Raw genomic sequence first — 18,807 nt, 5'->3', positions numbered from 1 at the left:
ACTTGATTAATTTTGTAGTTATATTGAATAACAACTAACAGCTCTAAAATCAGATTAAAAAACTCTCCAAACCTGTACATATGTAAGATTATAATTGTAGGTTCAGAAACAAAATCTAAAAATCTAATATGAAATGTTAAGAGTTTGAAAATTATATCTAAATTATATCATATTTACAAATTATTTTTCGTTACGTTATATCCATGATTTTTCAATTATTTTTTCCATTTACTTTGAAACAAAACTCATTTGGTTGTACTGTCCATCTTTGTCAAGAAAAGATGAATTAGTGATTACAAAATTGATACAATAACTACACTTCACAATCCTAAAACAATTTAGAAGTGCATCAAAACGCTGTTTTAAAAAACAAATTCTAAAACACTGCAAGAAAAGAATCAATAAATTTGATATTACATATAACCTATATTCCCTCAGAAATTACATTTATTCAAAGCTCTAACTTCCACTACTCCAAATTCACTCTAAATAATATAAAGCTCTTATCTAAAGTTACGCCAACGATTTTGTTTTCACTTCAAATACAACCCTATGATGTTTGTGTTGTGTTACATTATTGAGAGCCTCCGATTAGTTGGGTCACAATGCCGACGGCTATGGTTCTTCCCATCGTTCTCAGAAATACCCGACCAAGTGCTCGACTAGTTGAGAATGCTTCGACGCAAACAGGGCTTTGTAAAACAACCTAATGATGAAGAAAATAGAATATGGTCAACCTGAAAATTGATTGAAATAGGATGTGTTTGTAAACTTGGTTTTCACCTCAATCACTGCGCTTTGTTTAGCACTGAGACAGCGTGGTGCCTTCTTCGTGACCTTCCCCGTCTTTGAATCGAGCAATGAGACTATTCTTGCAACTCTAGCAGCCTCCTTCACATGGTGTATATGAATTTCCAACTGTTCATTTTGAGAAATGGGATTAACACCCTAATAATTGAAAGGGACAAATAAATCACGATCGAAAAAGAATCGAATGGCGCAGGCAGAATGATGTGCACCTGAGATCCTATTAATATCGGTGTTGCATATTCCAAGGTGAGAATCTTCAATTCCAAATGTTTTGCAGCAGCGACCGGGAAATCAGGATGGCATAGGACACCCCCAGACATCACGCTACTTGGTTCAACTCCTTGTAGAGTAACAGTCACGTTGTCCCCCGCTCTTGCGATTTTGCAAGCCTGAGAATTGCGTTCCAAAGTTCGCACGGTTGCTTTATCTCCAGATGGCATGATTAGAACCTACAGAACACCAAGAAACAGACAAACATGACATTTTAACTTTAGAAGGTTCAAAAATGTTTTCATGAAATCGCATAGAGGACCCAACTTTAGACCATGAAAGAAACAACTGGAAAATTTTCATTTTTTAAATTTGTAGTCTCCAGAAACAAAACCATATAAACTCAGCTTAGAAGCAGAGCATGTACCTTAGATCCAGACTGGAGAGCTCCAGCTTCCAATTTTCCACAGGCAGACACTTGTCCTAGTGAAAGTGATCTAACAACGTCGCATATCGGCATAAGCAGTGGCTTAGAGAATTCTCGAGTGGGTGGTTGAAGAGAATCTATTGCCTCCAAAAGATTAGGTCCACGGTACCTGCATACATATTACTGTTTGTGAAATCATAGGACAAGCAAAGACATCGGAACAAGTAGGGATGCAAATTCGAACCAACAAACTGACCTACCAAGTATGTGTCAATAGTAGTGAATAGTGACTGCAGTGATTACAAATACCATAACAAAACACCATTTCCAAGTAATACCATTACAATAGAGTTAGGTCTCACGTCATTCTTTTGGCAAAATCTCTCTATCAAACATAGTAGTTTACACCCAAAACCTAACCGAGTTTTTTCTGTCTTCCCTCCTTTTTCATCTTTTAATTTGACTATAGAAATAACATTAATGACCGATAAACAGTCAAAACCGGTTCGGCAAGCCATATTTTAAGAAGTTTCAACCTTCTTAAAGAAAGCACCCCCACTACTATATGTTAACAGGGGGTAGGGGCCAAGAGATTTTAAACTACCAATCTCCTTCACTGCCTTGAGGATTTCCTCTTACCAAAAGGTAAAGCTTTCAAGCCACCAACTCTAGCTAAAGTTGATACTTGATAGAATCACTGAAGATTTTGAAACAGACAGGACATCACTTGCCGCAAGAGATATCTGAAACGCTTTTAGTCTCAAACTTGAGAACTTTGTTGCCAATATGAAACAAAGATGAGATCGTGTTATTTCTTTTCTAGAGGGAGTGGAAAAGATAAGAGCTCTAATCCCCCTACTTTTAACTATCTAATTGCAGCCTTAGATGTTTAGTCAACATCATATATCCATATACAGTCCAACAAAAGATAATATTTCTTTTTTTGTAGGAGGCCACCACAAATAATGTGTTAGGTTTCCCAATCCTAAAAAGTTCCTGCACAATAAACATAAACAAACCAAATCCGTGCACGAAATGGGCCAAACAGACCACCAATAAAAGCGATATGTTGATGTAAACAATGATTACAAACAGAGAGTCTCAAACAAGAACGGGGATAAGAGATTAACAAAAAAGCAAGAAGACACTACGGATCACCTGGAGAGAGCTGGTTCTCCTCCACTTGAGTGTGAGCCAATTCTTAGACAAAAAGAGGTCCCTGTCACTTTCCCTCCCCATAAAACATTCCCTTAACAGTCCGTAGATACGATGCTTACTCTTACCGCTTCTCAACCTCTTTTCCCTTTTTACCCCAGCACGTATATGTTTTAAGCACTTAGAGTCTAAAATATTGCTACAAGAGAAATAATATTCCACCAGACCAGATTGAAGGGAGTAAGAAAAGGCAACCCCATTTATTCATACCAAAAGGACATGGAAGAAAGTCTTTCAAGAAAAGCATGGTGCATAAATGATAAAACATCATATTCCTCATTCAATAAATCTTGCTTCAAATGTTTGAAAGGAAGGAATGCATCTGACACTCACCAGGATAAAAAATGTACATCAGAAGGGGCAGTCACCAGATTCTGATTTGCCATGGCACTCAATGGAATCCAAGACAATGATGAATCTTTATAACCACATGAACGAATAAAGGTTCCCAGTTGCAGCTTAATAAACTCATATCGATCTTTGGAATACTCCACCACATCCATTTTGTTAACTGCAACGATAATCTGATCTACACCAAAGCTCCTGATTAATTGCACATGTTCCCTTGTTTGCCCCTTTGAACTGTCCATACCAGCCTCAAATGCACCAACAGATGCATCGATAACAAGAACTGCAGCATCAGCTTGTGTGGCCCCAGATATCAAGTTTGGAACAAAATCTTTATGGCCAGGGGAATCAAGCACAACAATATGATATCTTTTGGAATCAAAAAAAGCAACACCAACAGTCATAGTTATTCCTCTCTCCCTTTCCTCTGCACTCTCATCCAGTGCCCAGGCATAAGCAAAGGAGCCCTTGCCCTGAGAAAAAAATACAAATTAGCAGTAATTAAGTACAAGATGAATGAAAAATGCGCAAGTTTGCAGGATTCATAAATTTTCTTTTTTTCAGCGAATGGAACTGTCCTTGATGACCATATCTAACAAACTGAAGAGTGACAGCACGAGAATTCGTACATATTGTGTGAAGTTTCAAATGGAAGTTTGTAGCTGTACTTGATATGCTATTAGATTATGTAGCTTGTTATATTAATTTTAATCATGTGTAGCTGATGCGTACGATTAAGGAGATGCTATATAGACATGGAGATGAATATTACATCTATTTTGGTGGCCGTAAAAAAAGATGAATGAAAAATGCACAAAAATTAATTTACCATTGATTTTGCCTCTTTTTCATATTTGTGCATTTCTTTTTGGGATACACGTCCCAATAGGTGCAGCAATCTTCCTGAGAGTGTAGATTTTCCAGAATCAACATGACCAACCTGCAAAATGTTGAATAAACTATTATTTATGTACCTTTCTATAAATTGATATAAGGACTTAAAAAGAAGCCTCAGAATAATTCATGAGACTGTTCGTGGTTATACGAAGACTTACTATGGCAAGATTCAGCTGAGTCAGCGTATCTACAGCCTTATCAGGTAGCATCCACTTATCATGCTTATACTGCGGATTTGATGTTTTCCCAATCCCACTAATATAATTTGCATAGGCAGATTTAACATTTAGGACCATGTTGTTCAAACCACCGGCAAGACTTTGGGACCTTTCCCAGTCCACAGAAGGGTTGCTGCTCTCATCCATGCTGTCAAATTTGCCTGCTGACTTTGATGAGGAAGTGCCTGATGACCGGTTATCACGTGATTGTAAATTTTTTGTTACACTAATTGATGTATTGAGTTCTTCAATAACCATTGTTTTTTTTCCAATTGAGATCCCTGAGTTGGCTGAACCTTTGGTATTCAACTGTTTATCTCCTATATTGCCTGATTTACTCATTTGCGATAAAGTAGACGCGCTATGTGCACTTTTTGAAGTCAATGCTGCATTGTTTGCAGATATCTTAGTGGTGTCTGAAGAAAATATTAAAGAGTTGAAGTCGTTGTGGTTGGCTGCTATAAAATGGTGAATCAACAAAAAAAGGCAAACTTCATTCAGATAGCAAGGAGTAGAAATACAAAGATATCTATTACTTAATTGAGACTCAAGAAGACTGAATAACCAACCATGGAAATAGAAACATTGGAACATAAAAATTCATACTTCTAACTGAAACTAAGTTCAAGTTGACAGTCAAAACCAACCACTAGATGACACGTTTTGGAGCCTAATTTTACCACTGTAATCCTAATACCAACCAATGAGTAACAAACGATGTCAAAATGTTGTGGTACATCGGATATCAGACTGTACGTATATTGTGATAATTAAGCAATGGAGATGAAACAAAGAGCTAACAAACATAAAGAAAAACCGTCAACCTTCTACAGTAATTCTTATACTTTCCAAAATGCTACTTTGGTTCCATCATCTCCATAATAAGTTAAACCATAAATAATTTAGATTCATCATTCTAGAGTAATAGTAATTATTTTTAATTTGGTGCCAAAAGCCATAAAATGTAACAAACCATCATTCTGATGGAGAGCTTTAGATGTGTCTTCAGAGTTAAAAAACTTGTATATGAATGAACCGACGTTGAAATTGAAAGTAATCCAGAAAGACATCAGCACATAACAACTTGAAAGGCAAAAGGGAGTAGTCGATCATTTAAGAGACCCTAATAAGAATTGCTTTGGAGATAGCATCCAGTAGCTCGAAAATAAGATAATGACAGAAGACGAGCTAACTATTACAGATCTTCAAACACTGAGGTAAATTTGTCCTAGTCATTCAAGAAGACTACTGCAGGAAAAGGACCTTATGACTAGCTTTACAGTAAAGGATCAAATCTTTTGAACACAGTAATAGGCTTTGATCTACTACATAAAAGAACCACAGAAAGTACAGGTATACCCTTGTGAATGAAATGTGGGATAAAGACACAATAACAAAAAAAAAATTGACATATAAGCAGGTAAACCCCCACCCCGTGCAGTGCTAGCATGGGTCTAAAACTATCACTCACTTCCCTGACACCCAATTTTTATGAGCCTGCACATTGAGAAAAAGATACCTTAAACCCAATAGATTCTAGCTATCCTTGATTTTCTACAAAGTAACTAGGTTCCCGTATCAATGAGATGCTTTCAGCCATGCACAAACATCAAATTTTCTAAATGTGTAGATCCATCTTTTGTTGCTTCCTCTCGGTTAAATAGAAAATTCAAATTTTGCTTCGCAACTGATACTAAAGCAACAACGAAATCTTCAGCCACCAAAAAATATACCTTTTAAACCAACTTTGGAGGAACGCAATCCATTAGAAACCACATCATCTGGGGATGGAATATCAAACTTGAAAGGGACTGTATCATTCCAAATGAGTGACGTTAGAAATCTAATGCCATGATGAACTCAAGATGTTGTTTAGAAAATAAAAGATAATCTTTGAGTAATTATTTGAAGATATTTTATACTGATTATTTGTAGATCAAAATTCAAAAGTAAGTTGCAATCATTTATGGATATCTTGGGGGAGCAAAAGTATCGATTTAGATTTCGTTATTGCTTAATAGAAGATATTAACAATGTCATTCTGGCTCTAGGTATTGAGGAAGCAGACCACAAAATAAATTGCTCTAAATTTGTGAATCCACGTCTTCTGAGAAAATTGGTAAGTACAAACCTATGTTAGTATGGAAATGACTACAGGTACTAAAAGCATTATGGAATTCATGCAAATGGCCCTGGATATTTCCAATCTTGTGGATGTTCTCTTCTCTTTCCTCCACAATTTTATCATCCTGTTCTTGCAATTTTACAGCCCTTTTGGGTATCTGATTTGGCAACGATGCAAAGAGAGACTTGGCCATTTTTGATACTCCAGAGTCTTTGCAGATGTTTTCAACTGCATGAAAGAGATCTAATCTATGAAAGAGGAATGAGCTAGACAAGGGAAGTTTGAAACCATCCAAAAAAGAAAGTTTTAGAAAAACAGTGAAGTTCTCTTGGAGCTACATTAAACCAAATGTAAACTCCTTTACCTAATGCGATAAATCTAACTTCTGACCAGTGTATTACTGAATGGAAATAAAATAAAATAGAGAACAACAATAAAAGAAGAGAGACTCACGAGCGAATTAGCCATAAAGCACTCCATAACTAAAGTAGTGTAATATGTTCATACAGCACTTCTCTTCCTCTAATCAGTGAACAAAATCGCGTCAAAAAGATATGATGAAGTACCTGTTCTATCATCTTGAGTATTTCTGTTGTTGTCCAGAGGGATGCGCAGAACCCCACATATATCACAGACAGAAAAACTGTCTTCGTTGTCGTAAGTGCAAATCGAGCATCGCCAAAGCTTATGCCCTTTTGGTTCTTCCTTAGTCACAGGTATTTTTTCTGTTGCTGTAAACAAAACCCAAATATTTGGTATGAAAGAAGAGCAACAGAATACCGTCAAGGAAACAGATTATTCAAAACAGAACCAGCACCGGTCTACACCAAACTAATAGCTCGCTATGCATGCTATAGCCCGTCCAAATATCAGGGCAGTAGTTTAAACTGATTAACCAAATAAGAACCCGCCAATCATCTTTCCACCTTCCCTTTTAATTGATTACATGATGGCAATGCTCCACAGGTAATTTAGTCTATATTATTACTTCAAATATCTAAATTCAAGGTAAAGTTCGAGAAATTGTGGAAGATAACGAATTTAAATGTTATCAGAGAGAGAACTTTCTTGCCTTTTTCTTCTACGTCGAAATCGTTATCATAATAATCGTAATCGTCGTAGTCGTCGTAATCATCATCGTAATCTAACCCGTGGCTCACCTTGCGAGGCATTGTTCTAGCAAGAAAGGAAAACAGATAAATGTCAGAGCTACCGAAAGTTTTTAATTTGTTCCTTAATCATTCAATCCAATCCTGAAATTTCAACGTTGGACAAAATCTAGACTACCTTGATTACACGATTCTATCTGAATTGATAATATAACTACTTCATCATTAAAAAAAATCTTCTGCAGATTGCGAATTAGACAATGATCACCGCCTTAGCAACTTCAAGCAATCAACCAAGTGTATGAAACTCCGTTTCTAACTCTAATCATAAGCTGCACATACATTTTTCCCCCATTTTTCACCTCACCAAAGCTAAATCCAGTACCAATAAGTTGTAAGCAGCCGAATCGGGAATGTTTCCAAGTTCACCTTGTGAAATGTGTAGAATCTATTCTTCCGACGAAATTAGATGCAACGAAAAAGGAATCGCGTGTTTCCACTTCCCGACATTCTTGAGAAACAATCAGAAACAAAAAAAAAAAAAAGGTAACGCCTTGGAAATTAGGGTTTATCGGAGTCGAGAAGCAATGGAAGAAGCTCCGTGTATCGGTACGTATATGAGGTCGAGCTTCAAAATTTCAGGTTCGTCTTCTTCTGTAGTTCTACTCCTTTACTTCCGATGCGGAAAGGTAAAAGCTTGGAGGTAGCGGTAACGTGAGTCTACCCAAACCATTTTATATAGAATTGAAAACTTAGATTTAATTCAATCCAATTCACTCGAATTAATATATATTTCAAATATTTACACAAAATACTCAAATATCTTAAATAACTTTTTAATATTACATCAAATCTTTAATTATAAACCACCTAATTTATATATCTGTAACTTATTTAATTATTAGTTTATATTAGTTTATATTTATTTATGTAATACTTATTAGTTGTTTGTGATAATATGATATAAATTATATATGTTTAGTAATAATCATTTTCAATTTAAATCCTAAATTAAAATTGTTTTTTCATTCCATCATGTTGCTCTACACTCTCACGATTTTGAATTAATTGGTATTTCTTTTTAGTTCATTCTTCTTCTCATTTTTGTCCTCTGACGTGTAGTTTTTTTATTAATATTACACTAATAAATAAATAAATATAATTAAGAAAGTTACCATTAATATAATAAATTAGATGGTTGATAATTAAGTAAAAAATTATCTAACATTTTTTAAAATATTAAAAAAAATTAGTGTTTACTGATATAATTTATTTTTAAATAATTAATAGAAGGTTAAAATTGTCAAAAAAAAAAAATAGAACGATTTTTTAGTTTAGATAATTATTGAAAAATTAGGTCATTTATAAAATATCATACCTAATCTAGTTGTTTCACCTAAATATTTCTTTAAGATAGTGTTGGCATATTTGATGGACCAATGAAAGAGGCTCAGCCCATAAATTTACACGAAGAGAATGTGAACGAGAGAATGGGCTTTGTGGGCTTTGCAGCTAACAAGTTTTCGCGGGAAATTAGAGCATCAATGGCGGGAAAACGAAAAGCTTCTACTTCCATATGTTCATATTTGCTCCCCAATTCTCTTCCATTTCTCCATTGCTGATTGTTCATCGCGTTATTACTCACAGAGTTTTGAAGAATGTTCTCCAGTACCCAGTTTGATTCCGCCAGCGGATTTACGTCTTCTCAGACCAATGACTCCTCTTCAGCGAAGGTAAGTCGCTGCTTCAACTTCTAAATTTCTGCTTGATCCAGAGAGATTTTTTTTTTTAATTAATGAATAGAATTGGGGTTTAAGGAACCGATACTCCTTATAAAGTCGTTGGATGGCTAGAATCCAGCGAGAGCAAAACTGAAAGCGTAAACCTAAATCGTTTTTAGTTCACCGGAACGATGATCGGAACGGTGTTGAAATTTCAAGAAATGGGGTTTGAATTCATTTTATTTATGTCGGATTAATCTTGAGAGAATCGTGAATAAAATGCTAATTGTCGGATGTTTGTTACATTTTCTTCATATCTTTTTAATTATTCCATGCAGAGTCGAGAATCCCCGGGCTTGATTCCGGTAACTGTGAAACAGATCAGCGAAGCTTCACATTCTGGTGAAGAGAAGGCCAACTTTGTAATCAATGGGGTTGATATTACAAATGTATATTTTCTTGTCTTCTTTCCAACTGTTATGTATTATTTAAAAAAGACGACAAGAAAACGATGTAGAGGGTCTTATGTTAATATTTTTGGGTGGTTTAGTTATTCTTAGATTCTTTATCCCTTCAACCTTAAGAAGCATGGACATTACGTTAGCAGAGTGTTGAATTCTGCAATGCGCAGGGAAGGTTATGGATTTCAGTTTTTTTACATCATATAAATGTTAATTGAAATAAACAGTTGTCAAATCATAGAAATTTTCTACAGCAAACTTGTATAATCAACATGTAACTTTTCCCCTCGTGACAAGCATCGTTTCTTAAAAGGCCATGTTGGTGTACATATTCATGATTGGCTCCTCCAGATTTGATCATCAGCCTGTGTATTTCTATCTAGTTTTTAAGTTCGAGTTTCTCATACTGTACTTGTAAATTCTCTTTTGTTATAAGTACTGACATTTTAGTTATTGGGAAAAGGTTACAATCGTTGGGAAGGTCTCTGAGAAAGCTGAAAGGAATACGGATATCACATTCACGGTAGATGATGGAACAGGAACAATTGGTTGCAAAAGATGGTATACTGTTGCAATTGCAATCTTCCTAAACCTTTTAATCTTCATTCTAGCGTTGTATCTGTTCCGTTTTATTGAAGAACGTGTGTCAAATTTTATTCAGGGTAAACGACACTTTTGACACCAACCAAATGGAGGAAATACAGTAAGTTCTTATCTAGTTTGATTCTCTTGTGATGAAAAATACTTTAGTGGTCTTGATCCTCATGTAGTTTGATTTTTCATGGCACAGAGATGGAATGTACGTTCGGGTGAATGGGCATTTGAAAATGTTCCAAAGCAATAAGCAAATATTTGCATTCTCCGTAAGGTATGGTACTATGATTGTCTTCAATCTATTACAAGCCTTTGGGATCTCTTTTGAAGTTAAATGTTTTACACATAAGGTTATCATTCTGCTCGGTGTTTTATTGCATGTTGAAATTTTAGGATTTACACATCAAGTAAGTTGAAGTAGGTCAATGTTAGCTAAGCACCGTTCTGGAAAGATGCCATATATGTTCTAATTCATTGTTGTAGTAAAACCATCAAATATACAACTACAACCTTGCTTGTATAGGATTGAATGGAATCCGTTCTATTGTGCCAATTCTCAGTTCTTAGATCTATTGCAGCAAATATAGTCTACTGGTTTTGTAAGTAGAACAACCAGGATATGTTACAGTACCCTTGAGTTCTGTGTGATTGTCACGGAGAGAGGTACTCGGTATTGGTACGAAGGAATTAAGGTCCAATAGAAGAAATGGGTAGTGTTGGTGCCGAAAGACCGGTTTTATTCACATTTTACAAACAAGTGAAGGTGACCATTATATTTGTTTCTAATCATAGTGCTCGTAAACTTTCAAACTAAGCATATCAGGATAACAAAATTTGTTTTTGAAATGTTTACATTATGATCTCTACTTTGTTGAAGGTCTCGGGGATGTGTCAGGTGCAGAGAAATATTTTATGCTTTGAAAGTTAATATTTTAAATTCTTAAACTTCTTTCTCAATGAATTTAAGAAATTTTGAGAATAGTATTAACTTCTCACGTTGCCAGTGCATGGGCACTATGAGACGTGTCATTTGTTAGTTTTGACATAGTAGTGGAATTAGATCAATTCCATATCAACCCTCGACTTAAAATCAATTATTAGTGGCTAAATTGTTTAAACTATTTCTAGATTACATGCTTTGAATGATGACATTTACATATGGGATTTAGCAAATTTTCGCCAGTGTTGGTTTAAGAAATGTTATGTTCTCCCTTAAAATTTACAGTTGCTGATTTCCTTTCTGGATTTCCCCAATTAGTAAAATATGAACAAGCAAACCTCTGGGAAACAAATGTCTTGTTAATGCTATATAGTCTCTCTTTGTTAATATGTAATTGCCTAAAACTTCTGCTTGAAACTACAGTCCAAAGGATTGATTTTTTTGTAATTATTTGTGTATTGGAAACCGTCTAATGCCAAATAATCTGTCCCTGTTGTATATTTGATCAACTGACACAATGATTGAATTTGGTTATGCTTTGCCAGGCCTGTTACGAACTTTGATGAAATTACCTTCCACTTTATTGAATGCATACACGACCACTTGCGGAACTCCAAGTTACAGGTACTAGTTCCTGGAGCTGACTTGGTAATTGTGCTTCGAACTTGTAACATTGTTTTTTCTATAGTCTAACGGAATTAATTATTAACAAATATCATAATTCTCAATTCATTTGTCTTAAACTGCTAGAATCTCAAAGGCAATGGATCAACACAGCTCCAAACCTCAGATTCAATTGTGAAGACTCCAGTGCAGAATGGCTCGAATGGATATCATACAACTTCTTCAGCAATAGTAAGTCTTAATTAACCATGATAATTATTGAGAATGTGACAAAAATACCACTCGACTGTAAATAGAAGATTTAGAATATGTAAGTGAGGAATAATATATCATATTGATGTCCTTCGAGTGAAGCTAAAAGTAAAGTAATGTGAGTTGGATCTAAAGTAAACAATATCATATTATTGTAGAGATGTGTGGAGGGTTGTCCTTAACAGTTATGACTGTGCATCTATATCTTATCTGTGATTGCTTGATAGGAATTTAAATCTGATTTCTTTTTGCAGCCATCTGAGCAGCACACTGTTGATGTTAAAAAGAGCTGTGATGAATTGGTTCTTGACTATCTGCAGCTGCCCTCCAGCGTGTAAGTTGTCCCAAACCAAAGTTTGATTTTCCTTTGCAGATTGTTTTGTTTGTTGGCTAATTACTGTGCGTTTTTCCATATGAAACTGACTTAAGCTTGCCGGACACAAGGTGTTTTTACATACAAATAATTGAGCTCTATCATCAGATGTGATTTTGAGTCATTCGTGGTACTTTTTAACTTCTGTGAATAGAAAACAAGACGTGAGGTCGGTGGTTGACTGTTAGTCAGGTCACTTCTGATTATTGGTTCAATAGACACTCACACTGAGTTGACCCTTGGCTCAATAATAAGGGGGGACAAGATATGACTTTAGGTTGCACGTTTCAATTTTCATGTGGGCCACTAAAAAAAAATCCAACTAATTATTGTAGATTAGAAATTTAGTATTGCCCTTGAGATTTATTGTTGCCCAAGTATAGGACAATAATTTCAGATGGATTGTTTCGATGCACGTAAACTGATTGGGACACTTATAGATATAAAAAAAAAAGTATAGAACAATGATTATATGCAATCTGCTTCGTTTTGTTATAGATATAAAAAAAAGAGTATAGAACAGTGATTATATGGAATCCTTCGTTTTGTTACCTAGTAAAAAGTGTATGATATTTGTTAAGTTTTTTTAAGATAAATATAGGTTATGATATGATTTTGGTTTATGAACTTATTTTAATCCCTTTTACTTTCAAATGTATTTAGTTTTTGCACTATCAATGTCTTAAATTATTTGTATTTGATGTTAGTTTTCATCGAAGTTTGTTAATTAAATAGAGTAAACAAGACTAAAATTTTGAGATGACATTTGAGATTTATCTATATACAGACTAAATTTGGATATCTTAGAGTACCTGGACTTAAGGGTTTTTGTACGTATAATTTGGTTCATCTTAAGTGAAGTTATTTTATTTATTTGACAATTAGTATAATGATCAAGAGAGTTAAAAAATTGTTCTATGAAACTAATGTATAAACTACTTATTCTGTACAAGGGGGAAAACGGCTTCTTTTACTTGGAGAAGTTAAATATTCTTTTTCTTTCTTTTCAGTGCAAAAGAAAGAGGAATACACAAAGATGAACTTTCCCAACAACTGAAACTTCCAATGGAGAAAATACTGTATGTTTCCCCTATACCTTCCAACTCCCTTGTGTGGTTAATATGCGAATTAACTTATATTTACTTTTGGTTTGGTTTAGGGATTCCATAAGGTCTCTTGAAGATGAAGGTTTGATATATTCCACCATAGATGAGTTTCATTTCAAGTCTGCTGCATAGAATTAATCATGACTTTATAGTTTTTTCTTTTGGTTGCTATTGCTTTAGGTGTGGTTTAGACAGACATATATATACTGTTTGCTTGAATTGAAGCATATCTCTTTTACTTCCTTGTTCAATGTATATGTATTTGAAGCTTCTTTTTCCTAATTCTAATATTAGATTAAGCCTTAAAGCACCAATCATATCCCAAACGATACTCCAATTTTAACTTTAACTTTGGTGATAGTCGTTTTGTATAAAAAGATATAAGTTGTTGATCAAGATCTCATTTGGTAAAAAAATTAAATCTATTTCCTTTCAGTTTCAATAATTTCTTATTGAAAAGCTACTTTCTTTTGACTTGTTGGTCCATTTTTTTCTTTTCTTGGTTAAGCCTTGCAAAGGGTAATTTTAGGAAGAATTATTGGGGGGTTTTTCCTTCAAATAAACAAATACAGCATTATAATTCAAAAGAGTTTAAAAAAAGTAGTTTTTTCTTCTTCTAGGAGTTGATATTTCATATTGAAGAAATTTAGGTTGTTTTTTTACCAGTAGTAATTGTATGTTTAAAATGTAAAGTTTATTTATTTCAAAGAAAATAAACAAAATTATTTTGATCAAACACTAGTTCAAAAGTTATCCATCAATGGTAATACCTACCTTAATATTTGTAATCAAATTTTGTATTATAGGTAAGGAAAATCAAATTTGTTCAATTAGTAGGACCCATTGTATTTATCGTTATATTATTATTGTGACTATGAAAATTGTGAATTTGTCACGTTTTTACTATTGGGATTGTTACTGTGGTCCGTAATTGTTAAGATCAAATAATAATAATCACATCGGCAACGATAACAATAACGATAAAATGTGACAGATTCATAGTTCTAAGTAAACGTGATAAAAGAGAATTCATCAATAAAATCTTATTTTGGTTACACCAATTTTTATTACTGTGTGATAAACATGGTCTTCTAATAAACTATGCAAAACTCTCAATACATATTAATATATCTATATATCTATTTGTATGTGTCTATATATATATATATATATATAAAAGTTGTAGGGGTTGTTTACTCCACAAAGTACATCGTAAAAACTTTTCAACCTTAATCAAAAGTGAAAAGATTTAGAACCCGTGAACTAGTTGTACATGGCTAAGGCTATGTTCCTCACTCAACTCATTTTCCCTTTTTCTTTTGACCAACCCACTCAATGTTTTTGTACTATACATCTCGGGGAAAGAAGGGGGGAAATTGTTACGAATGAAAAAAAAAATGAAATTATTTATAAAATATAACAAAATTTTTAGATGGATTATAAGGAGTTCGATGAATTTTGTTATTTTTTTAACATGTCCATTTTCAATACAACCCCGCTTTTAAATCAACTTGTTATTTTCTTTTGGATTTTCAAAATGTTTTTTAAAATAATATTAAAATATCATATTAGCATTCGCATTTTAGATTTCATTCTATTTTAAATGGTATACTTCTAATAAATCTTATATTCAGTAAAGTTGTTAATTAATAACAACACTTCCGTTAGGTTTTTAACCTTTTAGTTTGGTTCGAATATTAAAATTTTAATAAACCTTAAATTTAGTCCATCAAAACTATTATTTTTCTATAATTTAAATTGACTTAAATAATCATATTGATTATTATTATGCAAAACACAACCTCATTATGTGATTTATGTTTTCAAGAATAAAGTGAAATACTAATGGGATTAAGGGCTTTCTTCTTTTGTAAAAAAAAAAATCAATAATAAATTAGTAGGGAAAACTAAATTTATAATAAACACAAACATCAAATGAAATTGATTTTTTTTTTCCATTTCAAAATAACCATAGACCATTCATTTAAAAAATTTGAAGAAATTATCAAAAATTAAAATAAAACAATATAGTTAAAATATAAACTAGAGGACATTTAAATTTTAAAAGTGCTTCAAAAACTATTATTTCAATTTTTTCTAAAATAACTTATTTTCAAAATTAAAAATATTATTTCTAAAATTATCAGGGTGTAGAGTTTATTATAAATGAGTATTTTTGTAAATCCAAAAAATAAGGAGTAGGATTAATATTCTTTAAGGTTGGTTTCCCTCCAGGCCCCATCCATAATAAATAAAAAAAGAGGAAATAAAAATGGATGAAGGGCCATGTTCCACGTGGCAGCTGGAAGGCTTGGCCCCTCACGTGAAACCCCGTGCCCCCCCCCCCCTTTCTCACTTCCTTTACGGGACCTTCACACCTCAACATCACTTTTTCTTCCCTCTCTTTCTCTTTCTTTCTTCCACACATCTCATCATAAATAATAATAATTAAACTACGTCTATTTAAAATGATATAGAAAATTAGATAAAGTATTTATGCCGTACAAAAATAAAAGAGAAAAAAAAAACTCATAATTCTTTTTTTTGTATATCATAATAAATTCGACAAATACGATGATAATTAGACAGTAATTTACTTTTAAATTTGCTATTTTTGTAATTTTGAAAATATAAGTGATATGAGATCTATTATCGTAATTTTTTTCTACTGTTTTCTGCAAACTTTTCAAAATAAAATGTCATGAATTTTTTTTTGTGTATTTAGTTGTTTCTTTCTAAAATGTAAATAGTTTGTTTTTTTTTCCTTCTAATTTTTTAAAAAACTCTTTAAAATATTATTTTTCTTTATATATAAAATTACTTTTAAATGCATTTTTAAATATTGAAAGTTAACTCAAAATTTACAAATTTCATCCTATTAAAAACAATTTTATATTGTTTAAAAGTATGGCTATGAAAAGTAACCAAATATTGAAACTATTTAGAAAAATATATAACAAAATTCATTAAATTCCACCCTATTTTGTCAATAGTTTCACTTTTTGTACGGTCTATAATAATTCTCCTATTTAAAATGCATTGTACTGTTATTTAAAAATAAAAAATAATTTTAACTATTTTGGAATCACTTCCGTATATGTCATAAATAAACGAGGAAGAAAAGAAACAAAACTTAAGTTGAGAGATTATTTAAAAGGATAAAATTTCTCAAATTATTTATAAATATAACAAAATATTACCGTCTATTCGTGATAGACAAAGTTATACTAAATCAAGATAGACTACTGTATGTATGTATCTTAGTGTATCACAGTCCATTATAGATAGGCAACTGTGATATTTTATAAATATTTTGGTGTATTCTGTATTATATTTAAAAATATCTCAATCTTTTCTTTTTATTCAATAGTGTAAAAGTATTATTGAAATGTTAATATCAAACGCAACCAACATCGATAAATAAGGCCATGAATGTTGATGTAATTTTATTTTCTTTAATCTTAAAATGTAGGTTATTTAAATTTTCAAAAATCTTTAGTTTAAATTTGAAAAACGTTGGTCGAAGTAGATTGTAAAACAAAATGATGTATAGATGGAAATTGTATTTATAGATGAACACAACCTTTTTAAAAAATATATGAGTCGAACATGCATAAAAAATAAAAGTTGCAATCAGGGTTATATTTAAAAGAAAATACAAACATGGTCAAGAAATGAGATGGATTTCATGCATATAAAAAAATTGGTCACGAAGATTCACGAAGAAATAGTCGAGTTAGCCGAGTTATCAAGCAACGCAAATAATGCTTATTCTTAGATTATAATGGAGTTGTTAAGTAGTACAATGGTGTTTTGAATGTTCGTGAAAGTAGGGTTTATAAGGATGACTTTATCATAAATAGACAATCCCTCGATATCAAATACTATAAAAGATGACTATTAAATATAATAAACTAATTAATAAATTCAATTTTATGTTCAAATACACTCTCACTGTGTGAGTTTTTAGTTTTAGTTTTTTCTTAGAGTATATAATCGATCAAACTAATTGTTAGAGTTAATCGTTGGAGTTACAAAGAAGTTGGTCGCTCGAGGTGAATTGTTATCGTCAATCACTAAACAAGGTTGTCGTTGAAGTTGATCATTATAAGTGTTACGTATTTGCTAAAGTTGGTCGTTTGAGACAAATGTCAGAGTTTGGTCATCAAGATCATATGGTTGTCATTGCATCGCAGAATATGGTTTCGAATCACGAAGTTGATCGTTGAAGTACTACTTTTTCGGTCTTGGGTGAATGAATTAACTTTCAATCTTATGAAATTATATATAGTATAGTATACATGTCATATATATATATATATATATATATATATATATATATATATATTATATATATATATATATATATATATATATATATATATATATATTTCTTTTAACGAGTACCAAGGAAACCTTATTGTATTACAAAACTTTATTTTAAAAAATTATTAACTATAAAGTTATTTAAATAAAACTTCAAATTCTACTTAACAATAAAATTAAGTATATGGACAAAAATTTAATACCATAGGATGGTACCACACAAGGAGAGCTTATATACTAGGTGCTTATTTATGTTATGTATTCTTCAAATTATTTTTTACATTTTGATGTGTGATTAGTTACTGGCCAAACCTAACATTTAATTAATGCGATTTACTATAGTTTTTAATTAATCATTTAAATACACTATATATGTATGTATATTTTGAAAAATAAATAAATATTTATCCTATAACGATTATTGCGCATGCTATAATTTAAACCACTTAACATTACATTACCATATGCCTTAAATCTAATGAAAAAAAGAATACTCTTCTTTCATGCAAAATCAATAGTCTTTTTTACCATAAATTGTGTAAATACTTTATTTGTTTGTATTTTCTTTAAAGTTTACATTAAAATGTATCATATTTCAAATATTTTACTTTAAAATCTATTTTAATTAAATCTCAAACATTTACGAGGAAAAATAAAATAAAATATAAATTTATTTGTTTATATTTAGTAAACCCATTACATATGATTCAACGTTGGATATAAAAAAAAAGATTTTCATGTCAATTACCATTAAACTACGCTTAATTTAACTAAAAGTAAATTTTATCATCACTTTAAATATTTTTAATTCGGAAGAAACACCGTCTCAATAATAACTAACCAAGAGATCATACACAGTGATTATCTACCTGGAAATTAATTTCTTATCAATTATCTTAACACCTTAAATCTTGTATGATCACCAATGATTTGTCGAGATTGAGTCGAATTGCGTATAAAAAAAATACTCACATAAAAGTTATATATATAATTTTAACGTACTCATAAATCTTCTAAATCAAAATTTAGTTTGATATAGTCATAGCAAACA

At 32.0% G+C, this 18,807-nt stretch overlaps 2 protein-coding genes across 13 annotated transcripts; one reads left to right on the top strand and one right to left on the bottom strand.

Moving 5' to 3' along the window:
• Positions 1-319: 319 nt before the first annotated feature.
• Positions 320-8,084, bottom strand: LOC101219939 (HBS1-like protein). Of its 12 annotated transcripts, none has more exons than XM_011654213.2 (12): positions 7,538-8,084; positions 7,323-7,426; positions 6,817-6,981; positions 6,257-6,478; positions 5,859-5,936; positions 4,066-4,583; positions 3,840-3,950; positions 2,996-3,483; positions 1,448-1,616; positions 1,020-1,259; positions 784-918; positions 320-706 (listed from the first exon to the last, which is right to left on the bottom strand). In XM_011654213.2, the coding sequence occupies exons 2-12, from the start codon at positions 7,420-7,422 to the stop codon at positions 575-577; spliced, it is 2,358 nt and encodes a 785-aa protein (XP_011652515.1). In that variant the 5' UTR covers positions 7,423-7,426; positions 7,538-8,084; the 3' UTR covers positions 320-574. The 12 variants fall into 12 exon arrangements, with proteins under 12 accessions (XP_011652515.1, XP_011652516.1, XP_031738788.1 ...); XM_011654214.2 differs by having other exon boundaries at positions 4,066-4,580; XM_031882928.1 differs by having other exon boundaries at positions 4,066-4,541.
• An 824-nt stretch (positions 8,085-8,908) lies between these two features.
• LOC101220176 (replication protein A 32 kDa subunit A) lies at positions 8,909-13,826 on the top strand. The gene is made up of 10 exons (XM_004136269.3): positions 8,909-9,092; positions 9,419-9,529; positions 10,005-10,102; positions 10,203-10,244; positions 10,332-10,409; positions 11,621-11,699; positions 11,826-11,930; positions 12,206-12,285; positions 13,335-13,403; positions 13,484-13,826. The coding sequence occupies exons 1-10, from the start codon at positions 9,018-9,020 to the stop codon at positions 13,560-13,562; spliced, it is 816 nt and encodes a 271-aa protein (XP_004136317.1). The 5' UTR covers positions 8,909-9,017; the 3' UTR covers positions 13,563-13,826.
• The last annotated feature ends 4,981 nt before the right edge of the window (positions 13,827-18,807 follow it).

The sequence above is a fragment of the Cucumis sativus genome, chromosome 3 (assembly GCF_000004075.3).
Source record: "Cucumis sativus cultivar 9930 chromosome 3, Cucumber_9930_V3, whole genome shotgun sequence".
Lineage (NCBI taxonomy): Eukaryota > Viridiplantae > Streptophyta > Magnoliopsida > Cucurbitales > Cucurbitaceae > Cucumis > Cucumis sativus.
The sequence above is the reverse complement of the archived record's forward strand: the minus strand, read 5'-3'. Positions and strand labels throughout refer to the sequence as shown.

Coding starts and splice junctions, on each gene's coding strand:
- LOC101219939 (XM_011654213.2), bottom strand. CDS start 7,422: ATGCCTCGCAAGGTGAGCCACGGGTTAGATTACGATGATGATTACGAC. Junction 3,951..4,065: donor CTCAGCTGAATCTTGCCATA/GTAAGTCTTCGT, acceptor AACATTTTGCAG/GTTGGTCATGTTGATTCTGG. Junction 3,484..3,839: donor AAAAAGAGGCAAAATCAATG/GTAAATTAATTT, acceptor TTTTTTTCTCAG/GGCAAGGGCTCCTTTGCTTA.
- LOC101220176 (XM_004136269.3), top strand. CDS start 9,018: ATGTTCTCCAGTACCCAGTTTGATTCCGCCAGCGGATTTACGTCTTCT. Junction 10,103..10,202: donor ACAATTGGTTGCAAAAGATG/GTATACTGTTGC, acceptor AATTTTATTCAG/GGTAAACGACACTTTTGACA. Junction 11,931..12,205: donor ATACAACTTCTTCAGCAATA/GTAAGTCTTAAT, acceptor TTCTTTTTGCAG/CCATCTGAGCAGCACACTGT.